The 24,901-nt window shown below is 45.3% G+C and overlaps 1 protein-coding gene across 6 annotated transcripts in view; it reads left to right on the top strand.

Annotated features, from left to right (window-relative positions):
* The window catches only part of tp63 (tumor protein p63), a 61,589-nt gene extending 37,887 nt beyond the window's left edge, over positions 1-23,702 (top strand). For 2 of the 6 annotated variants that reach the window (XM_082523206.1, XM_082523204.1), the window contains 11 exons: positions 8,340-8,597; positions 16,022-16,208; positions 16,297-16,412; positions 16,705-16,814; positions 16,897-17,033; positions 17,221-17,303; positions 17,386-17,510; positions 20,736-20,881; positions 21,135-21,282; positions 22,155-22,248; positions 22,347-23,702. In XM_082523206.1, the coding sequence (XP_082379332.1) occupies positions 8,340-8,597; positions 16,022-16,208; positions 16,297-16,412; positions 16,705-16,814; positions 16,897-17,033; positions 17,221-17,303; positions 17,386-17,510; positions 20,736-20,881; positions 21,135-21,282; positions 22,155-22,248; positions 22,347-22,643 (1,701 nt within the window). In that variant the 3' untranslated portion in view covers positions 22,644-23,702. Of the gene's footprint in view, positions 1-4,567; positions 4,748-8,339; positions 8,598-16,021; positions 16,209-16,296; positions 16,413-16,704; positions 16,815-16,896; positions 17,034-17,220; positions 17,304-17,385; positions 17,511-20,735; positions 20,882-21,134; positions 21,283-22,154; positions 22,249-22,346 lie in introns of those variants that run through there. The other 4 variants (XM_082523207.1, XM_082523208.1, XM_082523205.1 and 1 more) reach the window with 4 other exon arrangements.
* The last annotated feature ends 1,199 nt before the right edge of the window (positions 23,703-24,901 follow it).

Genomic DNA, 24,901 nt, shown 5'->3' with positions numbered 1-24,901 from the left:
ACCCACTTTCCACTTTGTGCACCAGAGAGGGGCGTGGTGCAGCGATTGGCACAGCAGCAGATCTGGCAGCATCGCTGTGGGCTAAAAGCTCGCCCCGGTGGCTGCTTGCCAATCACCAAGCCCCAGCCGTTATTACAGAGTCATACCTCTGTTTTGATGAAAAGCTGCGGTGGGCGAACCCACCCTCAACTTGCCCCCCTTCCTCTTCCACCCATGTGGAGGTGTGCCTCTTTCATGAGTCATTAGAATGCAGCTCGCTGTTTAGTGCCCCGGGGGACTTATTTGTATTGTGTGGGCTTTACGTTTAATGTGAAATTCCTTTTTATTCTACTTTTTTTTTCTTTCTTTCTTTCTTTTTTTTTGCACTGTAGCTGCAGGGCAACAATTTAACGCAGCACCTGCCTCTGTTGTAGAGGTCCCAGGTCTCATCTATCAGTACGTGTCTTCTCCATGTAAAGGTTGTGGAGGTGGGGTGGCAACGAAGGGGGAAGGAGAGGGTAGAATAACATGAAGGAATGTAGCGGGGATCGTGGCAAGAGAAACGCTATATCCTACCCCAAACAGCTGATTTTACAGCCAGATAAAGCTGTGATCAGCTGTGCGTGGAAGATGCAGTTGTCGAGCAGAGGCACCGAGGTGCTTTTCAGTCGCAGGTTAGAGTTTAAACAACTTTACAGAGGAGTAGCTCAATCAACACGAGGCTCCTTCGAGATCTAATTACATGTTTGTGTTTGGATTTTTTTCCCCTCACCTACTGTGTGTCTCGGCGTGAGTGCCCCTGTGTTCAGTGTTTGTGCAGACGAGGGGTTTTCTCTTTTGTTTCCCACATTTAACAGAGCTGAAATTAATGCTTTTTAATGCAGACTTTAGCACATGTGGTGCGCTTGTTACCACAGCGTTTGAGCCCTTTCCTCCAGCCTTTACCTCCCAACGTTATTTTTTTTTCTCTTTCTAAGCAGCGAGAGGCTTGGCGTCAAACTTTATTCGTCAGGACATCACACTTTATTTAATCCGAAGCAAACTGGTGCATGAAGTAGACAGCCATAAAGCGCTCCTTTATTTTGTTTTAATGCTCCACCAGTTTGCCTCCAGCACTTAAAGGTGAAGACCAAAGAACGGTTGCTTGCCACGGTCCACTTGAATGACTGTTGATTTGGTAAGAAGTCAGAGTTTAGATGTGGGGATGTGGGGCCCCTGTTACTTTCTTTGTTGGTCATGGTGAGCTGTGTTTTTACGCCGCAGTTTCATATGGTGCCGGGTTCAACAAAAAAACATGCAGGTTGTGACCAGGTGAAAACATCTTTCAGTAATAATGTTTTCTACTGTTTGATAATATTTTATCTGTCTCAGAATGAGACTTTAGAGCCGACTGTGCACTCGAGTGTGGCTGGTCCAGATGTGGTGAGGACACAGGCTTAACTGAAGTCTGTGCATATCTCATAAAGATGTGCTTTTTTTTTTTTTTTTTTATAAACAAGGGTGTGAAGAATATTTTTCCAGTCCAGGTGATTTTCTTAAGAGGAAAAGTTAGAGGCTCTTCAGGGATGCCAGCAGGAAAAACCTGTTATGGATATTATTTTAAGAAATATCATGTTTGAAACCAGGTTTTTCAGCAGTATTGTGAGAGCTGGGGCAGAAAAAACAGGGTTTTACTGCTCAGTGGTTTAAAATCTTTAACTAGTTTATATGTTTTTATTCAGTAAAAGAAACTTTGAAATTTCCTTCTGCACGACGTCTGTGGTGATCAGATAAATGAAAAAGCAGCGATTCTGTTTGAAATAAGCGGCTGAGTCTCTGTGCTCATTGTTGGTGATACTGGAGGATATTGAAAAGCGGGCCGTGCGAGTGATCATGTTTTCAGAGCCGTGATCTACATTTCATTTTCTAGTGCCAGAGTTTTTCCTGAGTAGAAACATTTTTGGCATTCTCCAAAATGATTTTAACTGTTTCATATATGCAAACAAAATGAGCGTTTTTCTTTATCAGATTGTCAGAAATAGCACAACGGAGAGATTTCTGTTAAAGTAGGTAATAAAGATCAACTCCAGTAGGCCCATTTTGAACCAGGACTCGACAGAGCGTATAAATATAGAAAAAGAACACTTTTGAAACAGATGCAAAGTGCTTTACAGAAACATTTAAATAGATTCACACGGAAAACTCAAAAAGAACAGGTTACACATTTAAACCCGACCAAAGAGTGCGAATACTCGGGGCTCATGCTTGACCCGCTCATGGACCTTGAGGCGTTCAGTACTTGAACCTCCAGAAGCTTCAGCTCGGAAACTAAAACTAAAAGTGGGTTTCCGTGGTTGCAGGTGAAGTTGAAAAGTTAAAATACTTTCCATCTTCTCAGTGTGTGAAGTTTCGATTTTAACGGAGTCTGCAGCACTGAATTTGAGCCCTTTTACTTACCAGTATGTATGTGACACAGTGCTAAAACAGGTGTAAAAACATCCCGGCTGCTCTGTTAATGCAAAGATGAAGGTAAGATGCCCAGCACATTGTTTTACAGTGTCGTCACTTGTCTGATTATTTGTATTTAAATAAAAGAATTGAATTAGCGTGCAAAAGTGTGACTCTGCAGCCATTTGGTCAGTGAAGGTCGTAAAAATCATTGCTGAAAATGTTCCCAGTTTCTCTTTCACTTATAAAATGTGTCTGTGGATAAATTAGCTTCCCTAAAAGCAGCTTCAGTGATTCAGGATTTGGTGGCAGTTGATTGTGAGGATTTTGGGATTTGCCACCCAAGTGATGCTTTCTGCTGCTCGGTCGACCATCTGCGTCTGTCAGTGAGGACGGCAGCTTACTCTGTTTTAGGTCAGGTGTCTGTGCCTTTGCAGCCTCTGCAGCCCGACACCCGATACTAAACTAATCTAGCGGACTTTAGGACTAGCCTCTTTAAAAGGAAAAACTTTAGCAAAGCCTCTTTTGTCTGAGCCTCTGGATCTGCAGATCTTTAGTCGCCGCTTGCTCCAACTCAGTTTCTCACCGCTGTAGCAGCCGAGGTGACGCAGTTAACCTTCAAGTGACCGACTGGGGTCTTTGAAGAACCCAGCTGTTTATTTCATGACATTTTTAGTCATAATGTTACCCATCACGAATCTAATGTTTACGCTTATCAGTACGTTGCTGTAGAAATGGATCTGTTTTGGAGTTCAGCTCCTGCCTTCGTTGCATTAGCCACAAACTGAGGACTCTAACCTCTTTCGCAGGTCACTGTTGTTTTAACATAATTAGAAGTTTGTTTTGCCAAACAAATGATCACCCTCAGAAGCTGCAGGTTGGCCCGTGTTTGTGGCCGGGAGTCTTAGGAGGCCACTGGCTTGAGCTCTTTAAAGTGTTGATTTGCCTTTTGTGACAGGCTGACCTGCAGGCCTGAAACCCCGGGGCCTGAGCGGGGTGTGGTTGATGATTGGAGACACTGACTGCACGTCACAGTTGTGCTTTAGATTTCAGACAACTTTCAAATCATTCTGACCACAGGGCAAGATTTTCATCCCCCCGTCACCAAAGGAGTGATGTGTGCCCTGCTGACTGGCCTCCTCCTCCTCCTCCTCTACCTCTGTCATGGAGCAGATCAGCTGGCCATATCTAAATATCATTATATCTGCAGTATGCCCTCTTAAGTCAAAATAATTCTCATTTTATGTGATTATATAAAGACACACATGCTCTTTTAGATGTTCATCTGAGCCTATATTGTCAATTTTCTGTGAATTTTTATTTATTTATTTATTTTTTACATCTGCGTTGTGCATGTTTTTAGTTCATATTAATCAAAACAATTCATTAAAAAATGTCTCAGCATCACCCAACAGTTGTAAGAAGCTTCTCTGCACAAACTGTATGATTCCCAATTAAATTGAATCCCACTCACTAGGCCACTCTTATTGGAGCTGCTGGAGTCACAGGAGAGCGAGCGGCTCAGTCCCACCGTCATTACACAGGCCGAGAAACAATGCATGTTTCCAAAACAGATCTACAGCAGTCATCTCTGATAGATACAAGTAATCTACGGGAGTCCCTTTGTTTTCCTGCAGGCCTCTCCATTCAGAGTGCTCTGGGGCTTCAGAGGGGAGCCATTCTTATGCTAACAAGCAACTGTGTATCTGTCCCGAGCCCAGACCGCAGCTCCCACTCAGCGGCCTGCACTGTAGGAATTAATCGTCTCTCTCATCTCTTTTTTTCTAATTTGGAAAATTATTTTAAACCACCCGAGGCGTTTCTTTTTTTTGTTAAAAACTCATTTAAAATGTTTTAGTTTTAATTCGTCTGAGAACAGCGCTGTTTTTTGAAAATTCAAGACAAAAACATACTTTTTTCTCCATTTTCTGTCGCTTTGCCTTCTGCGTTGTCACGTCGTTGCATATAAAAATTAATAAAACGTCTGAAATGCTTTATTTTGGTTGCAGTTCATTATAAACAAAGCTGCCAAGTCGACAAAGTCATTCGTTTTCTCTGCAGAGTTTTCTCTGCAGAGCAAGGCCTCTTCTTCTGGGTGTGGACAGGTAAAGCTCCTCAGGCCCACCCCCTTTTCTTCCAAGGTATATATGACCATCCCATAGATTCTTATAGGAGCTTCTGCTTGTCCACTTTGCATCTGTAGTCCACATCACTCCTTTTAGAGTGAGGAAAAGAGATTTGTGGAATCCTGGAGCCAGTGGAGCAAACAGCAGCAGCTCTGCTCAATCTCAGTGCCAACATGTTGTACCTGGAGACGGGGACCACAACTTCTTACAACGAGGTAAGAGCAGTGCGGGAAACAGGGCATCAGCCTTCGCTTCCATTCTTTGGTCCCCCAGCCTCCCTGGCGTGAAGGACACATCAGAGAAAAAGGCCTCGTAGTTTGAAGCGTAGATTTTATGCCACTATTTAACGTTCCGTAGATTGGATTTGTGTATTCGTCTAACTGAGACATAAACTGCAGATGTGACAGTCCAGAGAGCAGGGGAATGTAAACACAAATCTGGATATTTCCTTCTTGTGAAATGGCTGCTGTGTGTGTGTGTGTGTGTGTGTGTGTGTGTGTGTGTGTGTGTGTGTGTGTGTGGCGGGAAAGGATTTAATCTGTTTCTATGTCTCAGAGTTTGTTTCTTGGTAAAAGTTGGAAAATTTGGGGGGACAAAACTGAAAATGGTTTTGATTTAACGTGGCGCCACGTTTCTCTTTCCATTAAATCTTCTGTTCTGTTGAAACCAAAGACAACAAAAGTTTAAAGAGTAAAATGTGAGGAAAAAGTTTTTAATAGATACATATTCTTTAAAAAAAAATGAAAAAAAAATCTGTTCCTGTAGATTCATATTTTACCCTAAGAGGGAAACCATAATTGTTGCCTTATCTGTGTTTGCCGAGCTCGATGGCAAACATATCATCTTAGCTTTATTTTCTTCTTTTTCAAATATGATTGACAACCCGAACTCTAAGTTAAACAATTCAATCTCAGCTCTTTTCCTTGGATCGTGCTTTTGCTTTTCCATATATATGTCTGTTATTTCTTTTTCTTTCTTTCTTTTTTTTCCCACTAACTGAATTCCAAACCAAAGCTAACGCCGAGCGGTGATAGATTCTCAGATTGCAGGTTGCGGATAGCAGGTGTGTCAGTTCGCTGTCTTTTTAAGTTGTTGAGCAGGGGGTCTTTAAGTGGTGTCCAGGTCAGTGTGTGTGTCTGAGTGTGAGTGCGTGCGTGTGCGGGGTATCGGGTTCCCCCCGGTCCCCAGTCTCCTGGGAGCCGCTGCAGCCATTAGATGGTGGCCGGCCAGGCATTGCTGTTTTGTCCGGGGTTGTAATTGCTTTAATGGTATGTTGATGTAGATACAATCACCTGCTCTGCCCACCCCAGCAGGTATGAGGTGCCGATAGACCCCCACCCACCCAGCCCCACCTCACCTCCCCCCTCTCGGCCTTGTTGAGCCTTTAATGTCTCCCTCCCCAGATGGTCTCATACGCTGGTCCAACGATGAGCGGGTCAGCGGAGAGCCTGGAATGAGCTCTTTCCCCCTCAGGCTGGGTCTGATCTGGCTCCTGCTGTCTCTCAAGATTTGGCGTTATCAGTGTTTGCGCTCTGCGGCTACACAAAGCAGCAGCAACAGGAGGATTTTAGAAGCTCTAGATAGAAACTGTGGAGCTTTCAGTTGGTCAGTATAAGTGCTGAAAGAGTGTGGCGCTTCTGCTCCGCGTAGGGGACTGCTGTTACGTCTGTGGAATTTTCTGGGTTTATCAGAGACTGTGATCTGTGTTCTCACAAAGAAAACAATCTCTGCTGCCTCGCGATGCTGCTGATAATGACACTCGCGCTATTAAACTGATGAGAAACGAGTCAAAAGCACCGAACCGACTCTTTAGACAAGAGTTTTGGCGGGAGTGCAGAGAGCATTTTCACCATTAACATTTCATATTTATTCAGTGAATTCATTTGGTCGCATACCCAGCGAGGAATGCATTGATTTGAATGCATGCACGCGCCGAACCCAACGCCGCAGCAGCAACTTCTAAATGAGCCCTGCCACGTGTATTTAAAATATCCCTGCTATGTGTTGTGGGTAATTCAGGCAATCGCTGTGAAGGTCAACAGTGTCCTTTTGCCGCTGGTCTGAAGCGTTAGCCCAGCATTTTCTCTCAGACAAAGAAATGAGCTCTCAGGCCTCGAACAGAAAGCGCAGCTTTTTGTAAACTTTATTAAAGGCTGCTGCTGATTTACTGCGCTTCTGCTTTGCACAGCCGTGGCATCCCAGAGGCCTGAACACAGCGTCAGCTATAAACAGAAGGAATTTTTAAGAGCTGCTAAAGTGGTTATTAAATGCTGGCTGTATTATAGTGGAATAAGATCTGATTAAAGGAAATGAAGAGAAGGCCTGAAAGTCCCTCACGCTGCCCTTTCTAAAAGCTGATATCCTGCTTCCAGCCAATTAAACATTAAAACGCGATGAGTTCAGGTGAAACCTCGCTATCTGGTCAATTACAGCTTTATCCTCAAATCCTCATCTTTGATCCTGATTTTCACTTACACCACGAGAAGCATTATCTCAGGCCCTGTATTTAATGTATAGTCTACGTCAGCCTGTCTGCTTTATGCTTCTGCTTTTATCTATGTTTGGTCTGAGGCCACCATCAGCCTTTTCTTTAGAATAATCATTTGGCATTGATAATTGGTGCCTGTCAGATCCACCATAGCAGCTGCCAGCATCAGGTACTGGGGGAGGCTGTGTCATCTCTCAATGGCTGAGTGCCTCAGTGGAATTGCACCATAGTTCAAAAGAATCACTCTGATATCACCATCGCTCGCGCTTCATTTACGGGAAAACGGTGTACAAACAGGAAATAAATCCACCGAGCTCGTTCCCATGGGAAACGGGGATTATTTTCATTTTTAAAATATGCGTAGGTGGGGAAAAAAAGAACTTTGTTTTTCTTACCATCCATTTTTCCCCCTGATTAGATCCACAGAGCCACTCTTAGACCTGTAATACGTGCGTATAATCAGTCATTTGTGTGAGAGCGTGTGTGTCCCCACTAAAAGCTGCAGGGGCTCCCCCAGGAAGGACTTTCTTTCTTTCTGTGCGTGCGTGTGTGCTCCATTCACAAAACACTTGTCTCTTAACACCTGCATGCCCGGCATAATTGTTTCACGCAGCCTCCTTATAAGCTCCGGTGTCATTGTTTCTGAGGGGCTTAAGCCCCCCTTCCTCTGCCAAACAGCCGCTCCCCTGTGGCGCTGCTGCACAGGTATGCCGAGGTTGACTCCAGTGACCTCTCTCAGGTGTGTCTATGGATCTGTGTGTAATAAAGCGGCATCGTTGATTCATAAGTCACTCCCTTGACTAATAGTTATCTAACCTACCAACCTAGTGTTTTGTTGATCATCTGGAGCAACACTAACACCTGGCAGGGCAGTGGGTGTGAGTCGGACAGCTGTGGCCAGCCGTGCTCGAAATAAACGAGAGGCCCTGGAAAGATTGATGGCCGTCTAAAGAGCACGAGCGATGGCACCTCTTCCAGGAATGTGCTGTTTATAAATGGAAAGGAATGAGGTGAATTGCAAGGAGAGCAAGCAAGAAGGGGCTGGCTACCACCCAGGAGTACTCTCCATCCTCTCTAAAGGGGACATATTTTAATTCCACTCGTCCTGTCTGAATATATGTGGGAAAAGAAATGGCTTTGTAGGGAGAACGTGTTTATTTCATGTGTTGTCTTAATCTTCTACCTTAATCACTGATGTTTGGATGAGGCTAACTGTTTTTATTTCTTTATTACAAAATTTGCACAAAACATTTCGTCTGAAGCATCTGTGACTGAACACCTTTGTCGCTCTTCCCCCTCCCCCTCCTCTCCATCTTCAGTCACAGTACACAAACCTGGGGCTCCTGAATGGCATGGATCAGAACATTCAGAACGGCGGCTCGACCTCCACCAGCCCCTACAACAACGACCACGCGCAGAACAACGTGACCGCCCCGTCGCCCTACGCCCAGCCCAGCTCCACCTTCGATGCCCTTTCCCCCTCACCGGCCATCCCATCCAACACAGATTACGCAGGCCCACACACCTTTGACGTGTCCTTCCAGCAGTCCAGCACAGCAAAGTCTGCCACCTGGACGGTAAGACCCGTGTTCGCTCAGTGTTTGTGGAGTCCTGCATAAAGTTAGCGGGGTTCCACTTCCTTTTCTGCAAGAGGTCTCGCATTAATGTCGTGCAGACCCCACTGGTCACAAATTTGACCAGTGGGGTCAAATTTGACCAGAGTGAGAAAAGACTCGGACTAAGAACATTTACCGAATATTTAATTGAAGTTAATTTTGTAATATTGATCAGATAAATGTGTTTATGGTTTAGTTTGCATTAACTAGAATAACTTTGCGCTTCACTTCTGATCAACAGGTGAGTACTGGAGGTTAAGAGAGTACACTAAGTAACACATGAACTTTTTGATTTAAATAAGATATACAGGAAGCTGGAATTTTACTTAAGTATAAAGACGGAAAATAGGGAGAAGAAGAAGAAAGACTCTGTTACACCATCTCCCATCGTTCCTGTCCTGCTGGACAGAGGCTGCATTCATGTTTTCTTTATCTTATGTTCCATAAATTATGTTTTTAATTACACATCATAACAATCAGCACTCAAGATAAAGATATGACTTTTATAGCTACAAAAGAATGAAAGCTTTTGTCATTTTTTTATTGTGTAATAAATTTAAATGTGCTGCCTGTCAGCCTAACCCATCATTGTAGGAGGTGATGATTTATCGGGGTGGAGGTTAAAGAGACACTTTCACCTATGAACTTCTTATCTGACTTCTGGCTGGGAAGAATGTCACCTGAGATATTTTTACATCAGGACTGAACCTCAGGGTTTTTAAGTTAACTTCTCACTGACAGGGGGAAGAGTGCATACACTGTCAAAATCATGGATGCACTCATTCATGTGATAGGAAATGTGTTAGCTTGAGTAAGTAAGGCTTGAGTTGTCTCACTTGACAGAAAATGTGCTATTTTCTCATATTTCGACCATTTTAGATACAAAAATGTCTGGGAATTGTTAATTTTAGCTAACCAAACTGCTAACAGTGCAGGTCATTTAGTGTTAAAACTTCTTGACAAAGCACCAAAAACAACTTTCTACAGGAAACCAGAGCCCTGCATGTGTGGCAGGTTAAAGTGAAAATGAAGAAGCTTAAACCTTTATTAGTCTCACAGTGACCTCACTCAAGTGAAATGTCCCTTTTCCTCAGAAGTCGGGTAAAGTTTACTGATGCTTTGTTGATGACAGAGGTAAACAGGTTGAATCGTTGCTCCTTTCCCGTGCAGCTAGATGTCACCATCGTCGACTCATTAAACAGACTCAACCGGCTCCTCTCGCTCTGTCATTACGCATCACAGGGCTGAGGGACAGCTGTTGCATCAGTGCCCCGCCTGCTCGGTTGTTAATGTGTGCGATCTGCGGCGATGCGGGAACAGAGGCGCAAGGTCGGTGCACTAATGCACTCTAGCGGACGAAATTGGCGGCGGCTTTTTGTCCCTGCGTCATAATTTGGGACAGCTGTCACATCATCTAGTGACGGCGTGGGCGTCAAAGGAAACCCCGTCTGTTCACATACAGAATCTGGGTGACGTAACTTTGTGACATGTCAGTTATTACATAACGGAGCAGAAAACGCTTAATACAGAAACATATTTATTAAAAATTTCCAATTAACAGTCAAAAATGCGGGCCGTTTGAGGAAAACCTGCTGAGCGCATTGATGCGCCGAATTTAACGTGCTGTAGCTTCCAGGCAAACTCAGGGAGTGCTGGGCGATCTCGCCTTACTCCTTGGCCACGCCGAGTGTGGGATCGTCACATTTGCCCAGTTCCCACAGTGCCTCAGTCATCCCTCTCATTTTCAGTCCAAAAACAAAAGTGTTTGTCTGATGTGCAACCGTGAGGTGGCTCACACTGTGGTTTGTGAGCGGCACGCCCCAGGCGCAGTCGTCCCGTCGTAGACACATGCAGGGAACCAACGATGTGTCCCACAGTCATAACATGATGCAAGACTGGTTTGATTGGTCTGGCTTAACATGGAAAAGTCAGGGATTGCTACTTACAATCATTGCACTGATTAAAGACTTAACTTTATTTAGTAGTTCAGAGTTTAAAAAAACATTAAAAATATTTTTAAAAACTCATTTTTTTGGTATAAATTCTATTTTTTAAAGTGCAGTCGCCCAAAGTCTCCACAAGGATAAGAAACGGGCACGAGCGCTAAAATATGAGAGCAGTAAACACAAACAAGTGCTGTTGTGCAACATCGTCTCGTACAGTTAACCAATCGAAATAAAGTTTGTTCTCCTAGCGAAGGATGGGTAGCATTACAAAATCAGAGCCATTAAAAAGTAATTAGCATCACCTTTTGTGCAAAGCACCTCCTTACGATGACTTTTACATTAGCAAGAATAACAACTTTGCACACCTGTGGATAACCAGTCTGTGCACAGAGGCTGTGGAGCCAGTTGGACATTTACATCAGCAGCACCACATAATCGACAACAAGCTTGTTCACTTCCCTCGGTGACAGCTAAACTCTAAGCTGTTCCTGTTTCAGAGCTGAAGCACCACCATCATTATCCTCCTCAACTGGCCACCAGTGTTGGTGGAGATTGCAAATGTGCTGCTGATATAAAGCTATTGCACTGGGAACAAGTAACTGAGCCCATTTGAGAAGTTAAAATACACGTCTGACTTAAATGTCAATTTATTTCCCTGTGGTAACAGAGGCGGGGAGGTTTCCTTGGTTCCTTTATTTACTGCAGACATGACACGTACTTCCTGTTGTTACGATCTATGTCCATGAAAACAAACACACAGACTGCTTTTTAATGACTGTTTTTAATTGGAGTTTGATTTTGACCATACATAAATAAGAGCCAGGAAGTGGATGCACTGCACTGCTTAGAGTTTAGAGCCTGTTTAGAGCGCTCATCTGGAGTTGGCCTTGAAAACAATAATGCACAAATAAATGATGACCAGCACGTGACTGATTGCTTGTAATGTTTTCTGTGAGGTCGGGCTGGTTCCACATGCTCCGTTGTTGTTTTTGTACCTCGCAGCCAGGTTAAATGTCACTCAACTCTGAAATGCAGTTGATCCTGTCAGAGAGGATTCGTTACAGCGTTTCCCCGCCGAACATCGTTTTGTTGATTTCCAGATTGGCTCATAGAGAGAGTCATTTTCGCTGGCTGCAGCTTCCAGTCTGATTCTAAAGAAGAGTGATTACAGCGTCGGTTCCCATCTCAAAGGAGGCTCCCTCTCCTGATCTCAGGAGATCTTTCGTAAAGCTCCCATAATCTCAGCCCAATAAGCTCAACTGCTGGACTGATGGACTGATGGCAGAGAGCCACCGTAGATGTCACTGCAGCTTTGCTCTGTGCATAGATCCACTAATGCCCCCTTTTTGAAGGCCTGTGGGATCTTCCACGGGGACTTAGTGGACTGTGTACTGTACTGTTTGATGACTGTTCTGATGGAGACACACCTAATCCCTAACCCACACCTTAACCTCTTCCTGTCTAGGATGAGGCACACAGCAAAAGGTGCAACACGTCAGTGTTTCTCAGAAACTGCTCCCACACGGTTTTCCTGCCGGCACTCCTGCAGCCTGCACGGCGTTCCCTCCCCCAGCGCTCGGTTAGAGAAAAACAATCGCCGGGTCAAATGAATACACAAGTTTAGAGATGTTTCATCTTCTTTGCGCCGCTAAAGGAGGCAGCCATTGTTGTCAGGGTAAAGACTAGTTGTGTTTGCGGTGTGTATTAACTGCCACCATATTTAGTCAAAGGAGAGGAATGTCATGGTTCGGGCTATCACTGGGACGCTGTTGAGCCCAGGGGGATTACAGTAATGGATTGAGGGCCTGTAGATAATACTTGTGTAAATACCGTGTGCCTCTTTCCTGAACCCTGTGCTCTTGGAGTGGGCTCTGTCTTTTTTTGAGAGAGTTAAGCTTGATGGTTGCATCTCACATTGCGCCGGAGGAGGAGGAGGAATGCTCAAAGAGAAGAGTGTTCTAGCGAAAGGCGGCAAGACGCAACTTGCCCATGGAACATCTGCGGGCCCGTCCCACGCCTCACGAGATGGGGCTGAGACTTGTTTGTGTCAAGAAGCTTGTCACGACTCGCCCGTCGCAGAGAGACAAACCCTGAAAGCTACAGATGGGAAAAGGTGGAGGGGAAAATTTTTAAAAAGGCAGAGTTGAAAAGGTTTTTATGATATGGGCTATGGGATTTCTCCATAATCTTCTCGGAAAAGCCCTTTCTCTTACAGTTTAAGTTACAAGATTCCTTTTTTTTCCGCTTTCTGACAGAGTACCTGCAGCAGTGATTTACAGCAACAGAAAGCAGGCTCATGCTGTGGCGGTATAAATATAAAAGGCAGATATTAGTCTGTCATCAGGGGGAAAAGGAGGAATTTAAATCAGACCTCACCAAACTGAGTTTGTTGGAGTGCTCTCAACACAGAAATCATTGTTGTGTTATAATTGAAGGTTGGAACGACAAAAAAGTGCTGGCAGCTCAAACGCTTCCTTCAAGGATAAGCAGATCAAACAGTTTTTGAAAATAATTTTAAGCATGTTTAGCAAACTTTGGCTGCTCTCCATCTGAAAAGAAAAGGAGAAAATCCTCGATTGCTTTTTTTTCCCCTAAACCTCTTCCCACCTGCTGTGCTTTCAGTTTTAAAGTTGAAGTTACAGTTGTTCTGCTGAAGACATTTGATTGGCAAATCCCAAGAGGGACAGATACATGTTTGACTCTTTCAACACCGGCTACGTGATGCTGCTTGCCCGGGGGCAGGTGTCATCCCTAAGATTGGGTGGTCGAGATTGGTGCTGATAGCTTCGGCCGAGCAGATTGTCCGCTAAAATGTTCAACTTTTCCCCCTGTTTTAGATTTAAGAAGCAGGTGCTTTGCTTCAGTTTCAGAGAAAAGTAGAGCGAGGGAGGAAAAGAACTCTTTGGATTATTGTTGAATTAAACAGGTTTGGGAGACGCTGTAGGCATGACATGACATGTCAGGTATGAAGAAGACAAGACCAGAGGCGCCAAACGTTGCTTGTTTAAGGCCTGATGTTTGTCAGGACTTGACTTCTGCATGCGCCCGCAGCGCCTGTCAGGTAGAAAGGAACGCTACAACTGTGGGCCTGCCCCAACCTGCGCAACACAGGAAGTGTGTGTCTCTGTGTTCCTGTGCTGTGTGTTTGTGTGCATTAGCTGCATGTGTGCAATTACTTTCTATGTCCGAGTATCAGGACAAATTGCATGTTGCGCGTAGTCAGATTATCCCAGAGACGCATTTTCGTTGTAGCTTGAAAGCTGCAGTGCTGTGTCCGCACGGTTTCCAGCCGAGCTTTCCAGATGTGCACGTAGAATTTAAAAGTCCAGCCACTTTAGGTCATTTATTACTTTTGCCCCGTGCCAGCTGAACAATGCATCACGTGTGTTTCCTGCAAACACTCGCAGAAGTTTTCTTTCAAATGATTGTGATTAAGCGGCTCTGCATTGTGCGCCTTGTGTTCCTCGGCCGTGTAATTCACATTGTGACCAATGAAAGGCTCATAATTACATGTTAACACCTGAGCGCCGCACCCTGTGTGAGCCACTGAATCCCCATCAGTCAACTGGCTGTCCTCCACCCTGAACAGTGTTGGCTTTAACCGCATGCTGCTTTCAGCAATCAGCAGCTCCTGCTCTCACTGCTGAGCAAACATAGCAGCAGCACAGAGCTGTGCACTCAAAGTTTGTAGCTTCAGGGCTGGGGTGGGCCACTCGTGTGTGTGTGTGTGTGTGCATGTGTGTGTGTTTGAAACTGTAGGATATCATCTAAACAAACTTTGTGTTTCTGGCCTAACATTCGCGATTAGATCTTTAGGCTCAGATTTGTGCAGACCCTTTACACACCACCTCTCTCTTTCTCTTTTGCTCTTCTTCCACACCCTCGCCCCCCTTCCTCCATCTCTCTGCTTGGCTTCTCCACCTCATTTAGCTGACTGACAGAGGCGTACGGGGAGTATCAGGTTAGGAGCGAGGGGGCAACTACAGCCATTCATCTTGGAGGCATTTTTTTTTTTAAAGCTACTAGAAAGCTGCTTTGATTTTAAGGAAGAGTCAGTTCAGTTGCCGTGTTGAGCTTAAACTGCCCTCATCAGTCAATCTATCGTGTCCTTGTGCACGAATCAAAACGCAGTTTTATTGTTAAAATTTTCTGCTTTGCATTCGTATTTCCCAGCAGTGAGCATCAGCGCTGCAGCGTTGGCGTTGGGTCACTATAAGAGGGTCACTTGAGGAAAGCAGCACATGTGAAAAGTTGCGTTTAATAGCAGACTGCATCAGTGGGCGAAACGCAGGCATAAGGCAGAGACGGGGAGGTGCACTTTTAGGTTTGTCCTGATGAAAGGAGAGGTTGCGCCTGAGGAGAAGAGCAGAAAATGTCCGTGCCAAGCTTGTGTAATATTTAAAGTGAGCACAGACGGTTCCTGGGATGTGCTTCTTTTCATTGGAAGCAAACTTAATAGAGGTGCAATTTTATGTTGCATTGTTCCCGAACACAGCCCCGAGCAGTTTTCACAATGTTCACTTTTCATCACTCAGAAATGAAACTGACAGGAAAATTTCCCCTCCGCCCCTCCACCCTCAGCTCTGTGCACATAGAGGATTTAAAGCTCTGCTTGCACAGCAGTGATTTGAATGGCTTGTGTACACAGTTGGGTTGTGCCTATTAGTAAGAACTCGGTCTTTCTGATGCCTTTACTGGTTATCGCTTCTAACAGTGCCAAGGATCAAGGTGCATCCATTATTCAAGACTCCTGGCTTGCACACTTGAGCCTGAGCCAGTTTGTGTGATCAACCATCACATTTTGGCTCGTCGCTGATGAATCTTTTGTGACTGCCGCGATTAGCCCTCCGCTCCTTCACTCGGAGTCGTTGTCATCCACCTGCACTCAGCCTAATGCAGCTCCAGCCTGCCAGGCGCTTCAGAAGCTGCTCTGTGTGATGAGTGGCCATCAGATGCTTTAACAGAGATGAAAGCCAAGCCCTGTTTAATTGCCCCTGGAGGGGTCCATTTTATGGTGCTCCTCGGAAGTCCCAGAGGCTGTCTGTGAGACATCTTTGAGGTTGGCCAATAGTCACTTGTAGGGCCGAGTGCTGTGTGTGTTTATTTAAGTGGGTCATAATCACAGTCTTCAGTTTAACCCTTTTTGCTTCAGGGGAGCCAGAAGTGCACAGCTGAGGCAGCAGGTGTTACCAAAGTCCTTCAAACACCGCTGTGCACTTATTTTTAAGCTAAATTAGTTTAATTAAATTTTACTGGTCACCAGGAATCTGAGAGTTTCCACCAAAATAAGGTTTCCAAAAGCCTTTCCCCCCTGACTTTATCCATTTACTATCACGTCTCGGGTGTTTCTGTGATCAATCTGTGCTTTTAAAATTTAAGTCAATCCCCCATCAAAACTTTTCTGTAATCTTTTGTGTTTTCTCTCGTTTTGTTTTGCAGTATTCGACCGAACTGAAGAAGTTATACTGCCAGATCGCCAAGACATGTCCCATTCAGATCAAAGTCCTCACCACTCCTCCCCAGGGTGCCGTGATCAGAGCCATGCCTGTTTACAAAAAAGCTGAACACGTGACCGAGGTGGTGAAACGCTGCCCGAACCACGAGCTCAGCCGCGAATTCAACGACGGTCAGTCGAAATCCCACCGCCTCGTGTTTCACTTCGGCCGTCTTTGTTTGTTGTTGGCGTTTGACCATACGACTCGCGTTGCTTCCAGGTCAGATAGCGCCGCCGAGCCACCTGATCCGCGTGGAGGGAAACAGCCACGCCCAGTACGTGGAGGACACCATCACTGGGAGACAGAGCGTCCTGGTTCCTTATGAGCCTCCCCAGGTGAGCTGTCCATCAACCTACAGGGTATCCAAGCGACAAACGACTCGGATGGCGACAGACAGCGAGTTCGCTGTCATGTTCAGCTGCTCGACACTTCGCCAACCTCTCCGTCAAAGCTTTCAGTGCCGCCATGAAAGCTTCAAAGACGCACATTTTTCAAATACTGGTTAAACATTTGGATTCTGCATAATTAAACCAATTTAAATGACCCGAACCTGAAATATGTCCAAATACGACCTCTGTTTTTGCGCCTGCCGCCGTCACTCACCTGCAGTCTCATTCTCCTCCTCAGGTGGGGACCGAATTCACCACCATTCTGTACAATTTCATGTGCAACTCGAGCTGCGTGGGCGGAATGAACAGACGCCCGATTCTCATCATCGTCACCCTGGAAACCAGAGAGTAAGCCGTGCCGCCGCCACCTCCGTCGCCCCCCCTCGTTGGCCGTGCTTTGTTTCTGACAGAGGATGTCTTTGTCTCCCAGCGGTCAGGTTTTAGGGCGCCGTTGCTTCGAAGCCAGGATCTGCGCCTGCCCGGGCCGCGACCGCAAGGCCGACGAGGACAGCATCCGGAAGCAGCACGTAACGGACGCCACAAAGAGCAGTGAGGGTACGAAACGCCGTAAGTAGGGCCGGGGCTGGTGACGGGCTGACGTGCTTTTGGTCTTCCTCGACATGCAGCTGGCGTCGAGGACTCTCACTAACCCGCCTTTCCCCTCGCTTCTTCCCCCTCCTGCTCTGTCTTAGGTCGACTTGTTCTCTTTAGCACGGCGGCCGCTGTATTCACGCTCTCCTCTTCTCTTTTTCAGCCTTCCGACAGGTTTCCCACGGCATACAGATGTCCGCCATCAAGAAGAGAAGATCCACAGATGAGGAAGTTTTTTGTTTGCCTGTAAGTGTGGCTCCGCTGTCTCACACGGCTTGGGGTGCGTCTGAGCTGCTCACTGACCTCTCGTCTTATCTGTTCCCCTCAGATTAAAGGACGCGAAATCTATGAGATTTTGGTAAAAATCAAAGAGTCGCTGGAACTCATGCAGTTCCTGCCGCAGCACACAATAGAGTCATACAGACAGCAGCAGCAGAACCTCCTGCAGAAACAGTGAGTACCAGAACAGATTCTTGGTGGAGTGAAACACAGATGTGCAGAACGGGCAAGCTTCACCGTTGAATTCAACTGTTTCTTTGCATGCAGCTGCACTCTCTGCCTCAGTAAACGTCTTCTTTGCTTGTGCGGAGGTTTGTTTGTCTTTCGAACGCAGGGCACTGATGACTAACTGACTGAACATGGCTCACTTGTTGCTTGAATTGTGGATTGCACTGATAAATGAGATTTCTTGATTGTATTTACTGCCGCCGCTGAAGCGTTGCAGCTAGAAGAGCTGATAATAAACGCTCTGGAGTAGGTGTTAGCCAGCGTTTCCCAGAATTTACTCCGAATCAGCTCAGCCTCGCGTCCAAGCAAAAGCTGTTTTTTGTTGGGGTTTTTTTTGTCATTTTCTTTCCTCCTTCTTGCTCTCTCTCATGGGACACGAGCCAACACTGATGAATCGTGACAAATGTACCTGGCTGCGCTTTGTTAGGGAGACGCTTCCAGAAGGTTCCCGGTAACGCCTTTGGGTGCTTTGCCAAGTTTTTACACAACAGCAGCAAACAGAATCCGTGCCTCGGCCTCATCTATCGGCTTCGGCGTAATTAAAAGTGTCTCAAACGCACACGTCCTCGTCCCGCCTCCCTTCTTTCACTGTAAGCTATGGAAACGAGGAGATGGGAGTAAGTGATAGTTTGACAGCGCTGTGATGATAATTACTGCTTATGTTCTAGTTTCCCATTAAGAGAAGGCAGACAGCCTCGCAGTGACGTAGTGCTTGCACTCGCTGTTTTTCTTTGACTTTATTTCTGTTTTTGCTGCCCGTCCGCCCTTCAGTACTAACAAGAGCTTAAAAAGCAGACGTTTAATTTCAGACAGAGAGTGCAGAATTTTTGAAGAGTTTTTCAAATTCGACACTATCAGATTTTGATGCCAACCCCCAGAATCTTGGGATTTGGTGTTTATCCTTCTCCCGTTTGTCCATTTTTGCATGCTTTTCCCAGTTTTCTTTGTAAAACCTTTGACCTGTTGGAGTTTATTACTGTATTCAGCATTGGAAATAAAAGGTTCTGTCAACAGCAGTGTTTCAGACCTTTCCTTCTTTCCCTTTAAATGTCAAATAACACCATTCTGTAAAAAGGCTGTGATCTGTGTGTGCATACTGCCATCTTCTGGACACACATGTTACTGCAGTACAGTAGGAGTTTCCTGAATCTCAAACTTGAACATTTGTAGAGTTTTCTGAACATCTGGACCTCTCTGGGGTCCCTCGCTCCTTCCTCCTCCTCCTCCTTCTCTGTCAGTGAGCCCTTATTTCTGCTCTTCTCTCTCTCTCTTTCTCTTCTTTCTGGTTCCTTCCTGCAGCCTGATAAAAACCCGTCTCGGTAGCCAGCTCCTGGAACCTGCATTAGAGCAGAGACGGCGGTGCAGCTCCTCCTGAAATCCACATTCCTCCTCTTCTTCCTCCTCCCTCGACTTAAACGGACCTCCTCTCCGCCTCCTTTTCATCAACTCTGATTTCTGTGACCTGCTTCCTCCTGTGCGTCCCGGGACTCTACACCGAGGATGTGAACTTTCTGTTTCTCTCTCTGCTGCTGCTGTAAATGCTGGATGATCACGTCTTGTTTTTATTCAGCCGCGACAGACGGTGTGAGGGTTTCGGTAGGCTGCGGGCCTGCGTGATCCCCCTCCTAATCTGAACTGAACTGTAAATGAACATGTGAATTGCATGCATTATTTTTATCCACAAAGACTGTACTTTGTGGACAGGAATCATTTTAGATTTCTTATTTCTTACTAAGTGTGTTGCGTCTTTGCATTGTTGCGAGAGCTGGACTCAAATCTCTAGATTTTAATTTTGAGTTGGTTTTTTTTTTGCTGATGCTGGTCATGTTTTCTAAAGTCACTGCGGGACAGTTTGTGTGCTTGTTTTTTCATTTTCCTCAATAAAAGATCTCCTTAAACGGAGGAAGATGTGAACCGTTCTGTTTAAAACAGATGATTTTACTCGGCTGCTGCACTTTGTCTGTCAGATTCTAATAAATGGGGTTTTTCGGCTTGAATTTTTCTCCGTTTATAAGTTTGCGTTTGCTGATTTTTGTCGAAACATAGAAAGTTAATGCTGCAGTTAATATTAAGAGTTTCACTTTCAGGTTTGATAAATGCAGTGATTGTGACGCCCACTGCTGATTTTCCCTGTTGTTCTGTTGGAAAATGTGCCTGTTAAGAGATGAAATTGGGGCTAAAGCCTTTTTATTGTTGGAGACTCGAGTAGTCCTGTGCTGTGTGCTCTCACTGGAGTCTCACTGGTCATTAGCAAGACTCTAATGACCTACTACATTTATTCAGGTGTGTTGCAACAGGGACACGTGCAAAAGTTTCAGGACACTGGCCTTCGAGGACTGGAGTTTGACACCTGTGTTATAGACTGTGTAAAGCAGGGGAAGGTGGGGAACTCAAGGCCTCGAGGGCCAGTGTCCTGCAGGTTTTAGATGCGTCTTTGATCCAACGCAGCTGATTTAAATGCCTAAATTACCACCTCAACATGTCCTGAAGTTTTCCAGAGGCCTGGTAATGAACTAATCATTTGATTCAGGTGTGTTGACCCAGAGTGAGATCTAAAACCTGCAGGACACCCAGCCCTGGTGTAAAAGATGGATGTAGCTCCTGGATCAGAACGGTGAAGCCAGCGTAGCAGTTTCATAAACCTGTCCAGCAGGAGGCGACTCCTCTGCAGGAGATTAAGTCTGCTGGGAAAAATCCCTCAGCTTTTTGATGGCGTGATGATCTCAGGCACTACTTTCAGCTCACACTGAAAATTATGATCGTTATTAGAGTCAGAGGATTATTCAGCACTTATTATTAGAGTGCTAATAGCCAGCTAGTGAATCAGTGTGCAGTTTCCATCTGGTTTTTACTCTGATCAGCCCCCTTCGCCTGTTACATCTGGTTTGAGAGCTTTAGAACAGATTCTACGTCCATCTTTTATATCCCGTGTGGTCGAAGGAGAAATTCTGGGAGAAAGTAGTGAAACGATAAAAAACTAAGTTGCAGTAGAGATGCGTAAAATATTTGTAATATTTCCATCTCCTTGGCTTCCTGGGGCGAGGGTCTGGTGACAGTAGCAGGGAAGACACTGATTGTTTTTTTTCTGTATCACTAGAATAAAAATGTTTCCATGTTGTTTTCTGCTGAATGCTGTCAGTAACCGTCACCTCCTCCTCTCTCCCACCCCAGAACCTCCATGTCATCTCAGCCCTCCTTCGGCTCCACCTCGCCCACTCCCGGAAAGGTCAACAAGCTGCCCTCCGTCAGCCAGCTCATCAACCCCCAGCAGCGTAACACGCTCACTCCGTCAAGCATGTCTGGAGGCCTCACTGACAGTAAGTGCGCCACCTTCTTTCTCCTCCCATCTCTCTCGGGTCGTAGACGCCCCGCGCTCCCCTAAATCCCGTGTTTCCGGGTTTTTTGTAAAGATGGCGGGTCGAGGCAGGCGGGAGGGGACCTGAACGCTTCACTTCCCCTCCCCCAGTGCAGCTTCCTCACCTGTTATGATGCATTATTAGTCAAGTACAGAGTGACCTCTGCACGCCCCCGCACCCCAAAGGCTCACAGTAGCTCCTCTTGTCTCTGCAGTGACTCCCATGATGGGCACTCACATCCCCATGAATGCCGACATGAGTTCACTGAGCCCCACACACGCCCTGCAGCCACAGCTGCCCCTGGTGCCCTCCTCCCACTGTACCCCCCCTCCTCCATACCCCATGGACAGCAGCATCTCCAGGTACCTCACCAAACCACAGCGCCACACATCCACTCATCACCTTTAGTCCTTTCTGAAGACTCTGTGCTCGTCTTCAAAGCGTGCGGAGGCTCAACAACACACAGCGAGCTGATCACGTGACCAAACGCATCTAAGACCGCTTTGTTTTCACACTTTTTCATTTTTTAGTTCATTTTTTTTTTCTGACAGTGGTTTCACCAAGCACAGCCCCCTCACTTTTCAGCCAGTCACACTCCCTCGCCATCGCTACAAAACTGTAGATTTATGGCTGCACTGATCAGACAACACGATCACTGATTGGACACAATTCTGTGCGTTTTGCTGTAATTTCGGACTATTTGTACGCTCGAGTAAATTAAACCCCAAACACAACAAAAAAAATTCTTTGGAAGGAGGCGGGAGGAACGAAGCAGCTCGCAGAGGCGGGTTTAAACCTCGAGCTGCGTGTGACGTCCGTTCCCACTTTCTGGTTTTAATGCCAGCGTGGTGAGAGGGGGGCACCGGGAAAGTCCACTGTCAGAAACAAACACGACACCTGAGAACGATCAGTGACGCTTCACCTCTCGTTAAATGGAATTTATTTGAAATGACAGTGTCATTATAGTTACCTACAAATACTTAACGGTAGATTTATTAGAATAAGGGAACAGTCGAGTCATAATTACGGCAACAGAATAGAAAACAATAGAAACTAAACATAACCGTGCAGATTGTAAAGGTGACCTCACTGGACTATTTAAAGAATTACACTGAGCATCAACAGAGCGACCTTTAAGCTTTATTCCAAACATACCGAGTAATTCCGTACGTATTTCTGGTGAGAACCTCTAAAAATGTCAAACTCTAACACGCTCCTCCTCTTCCCCCTGCAGCTTCCTTATTCGGTTGGGCTGCGCCGGCTGCTTGGACTACTTCACAGCACAGGGCCTAACCAACATCTACCAGATTGAGAACTATAACATGGAGGTGAGCCCTTCCCTATCCAACACGAGTCATTTGATGGGTTAGAGAGAAGATTGGCTCCCCCTGCGAATACTAACGCTCCCCTGTGTAATGACCATTAGGACCTGTCCAGGCTGAAGATCCCTGCCGAGTTCCAGCACATCATCTGGAAGGGCATCATGGAGCACCGACAGGCTATGGATTTTTCCCCTCCTCCCCACATAGTGCGCACCACCGGCAGCGCCTCCACCGTCAGCGTGGGCTCCTCCGAGGCGCGGGGCGAGCGCGTCATCGACGCCGTGCGCTTCACCCTGCGCCAGACCATCTCCTTCCCACCCCGCGACGAGTGGTCCGACTTCTCCTTCGACCTGGATTCGCGCCGCAACAAACAGCAGCGCATCAAGGAGGAGGGAGAGTAAGACGCAGCCACCGCCGCCGCTGCGTCCCCACTTGTCATTTCACGCCTGCTGATGAACATTTCATTTGAAAACCTGCTGTTTAGTGCAAAGCCTGCTGAGAACAAACACACAGACGCACTTACTTTCATTTTGTCCCGCCAAGTTATTTTAAAGGTGTTGAGCAAAAGGTGCATTTTTTTGTTTTTGTTTCTTTTACATTTTATTGTTATGTTGTAATTTCTTGAGAGCACTTAAGAAATGCTGAGGACTTCCCAGATTGCTTTGAGGTTTCAAGTGTTCACGATTCATTCCTGAGTCAAAGCGTGAATGGAACCGCGTAAGAGGGCTTTTATTAGGGCTGTGTTTCTGCTATGGGCCGTAGCAAAAGTGTATTTTAGTTTGTAACCCTTTTTTAGTCGAGTACACTGGTTTTCGCTCGTGGCAGGAGTCATTTCAAACATTTCTTCTCAGAAGTATTACGTCAGCTGATGGGCGATTTGTTTTTCTGCTGTAGCTTCCGTATTTTGCTTTTTAAAAAAATGTTTTTTCATGTGTTGTGAGACCAACGCATCGCCTTGAAAGGTCTGTTTGTGAAGTGTTTGAGTGCGTGCGTGTTTAAATGATGGTATTTCATTTGATGTAGCCACATATAGGCCTAACACTCCACCCAGTGTTTCACAGTTATGACTGATGTCGTTTTATTCTCGTTTATTGCAGAGCAAAAGTATTTTTTTGATCTTTTGGTAGAGGAAACTGGAGTTAAATGTATATAAATTTGTATAGTTCTGTTTTTTTAACTTGCTCTAAGGGAACTGCATGATTTCCTTCATGAACCAAACTGTTTGGTAGCTTTATCACTAAGAACAATGTATTAATCAGTTCACAGGAGTACATGCAGTGTGTCTGTGTGGACACAGGATTTAGCCCAGCTTTCTCTCCAGTAGTCTGCATTTGTTAGAAGCAGAAACCGACTGCAGTTTCATATTTTTGTACAATGTATTGTAAATATGTCTCATTATATCGAGGGTATTTTGATATAAATCTGAAATAAATATCCATACTTGCTGTATTGCATGTTAACACTCCTGTGTGTCAGTTTATTTCTGCGTTGAACAAACTCAAAGATATCTCGAACTTATGTGGCTGACGTCATTTCAAGAAGTCACACGAAGCTGTTTAAGCGTCGGAGCACTGCTGCATGTTCTTTTTATTCTTTGAGCAGAAAGGACAAACACAAAAGCAGGACTGAAACCAGCGAGGAGGTTGAGCCTCTGAAGTCGACAACTAAAAGGTTTCTGTGTAAAGAAAAAAGAAGCTTTAAAGTTGTTTGCAAAAAGCAACAAAGTGCTTCTAAGAATCTGCACAAAGAAGTGAAAGAGACTCTTACCTGTCTTACCAGAAAAATACAACCTAAGATGAACTAAGGACATTTTGCACCATGTCATTAATGAGAAATAACCAAGTCAAAACACAGAAGCAAAACAAAAAGCCTTGGAACTGCGAGATGGCGAGCTTTCTGTTTACCACGAATCTACACGTTACTGAGACGCTCTTAAAAAAAATTAAATAGACTCTTTGTTATCTGCATGTGGAGGTCTGAGGGATCTTCCAGGAATGGTGAGGACATTTTCCAGAGATCTGATTGTGTACATTTTTTTTTTTAAATTGGAAAGAACTACAGTTACCTAACAAAGGGTAACTAACTCCTGCTACAGAGTCCAATTCTCAGAAGAACCACCTTCTGTGTTGGTCTACAAAGAAAAAGAAAACAGCTGTCAACAGCTGGGAACGAAATTACTGGGAACACGATGCCTTCACTGCACACCCAAAAACAGGAAAAGCTGCAATTGCCTTTCTTTGTAGCTGAAATGTTTGGTTTTGAAAAAAACCTGCAGTAACTTTATAAGCTACCTGACAAAAAGAAGGAGGCCAGCTGTTTGGCAAGAGACAAAGAAAAACAGAAAAGGCTCCCAGGATGACAGGACTCACAAACAAGTTTCAACAAGAGCTTTACCTTCCACACAAGTAATCAAACAATATCGGGCAAACCAATAAATTACAAGCTGCTTCCAAACAGCTCAATGTTTTACTGAGATGAGGAGACTTGGTCCTGAAGGAGGTCCAAGCTGTGCCTTTTTAGTGGTGCTACTGTGACACTGAGAAGTATGTGAAAAATCAAATTCAACAAAAATATATCATCTACTGTACCTTTTACACATAAAAACACCATCTGCAAATCTACAGAAGACATTTATGTCTTTTTGATGACCTGCAGGACG

The sequence above is a fragment of the Aulonocara stuartgranti genome (assembly GCF_965226115.1).
Source record: "Aulonocara stuartgranti genome assembly, chromosome: 23".
NCBI classification, from domain to species: domain Eukaryota; kingdom Metazoa; phylum Chordata; class Actinopteri; order Cichliformes; family Cichlidae; genus Aulonocara; species Aulonocara stuartgranti.
Note: the sequence above shows the minus strand (reverse complement) of the source record. Positions and strands in the feature narration are given on the sequence as shown.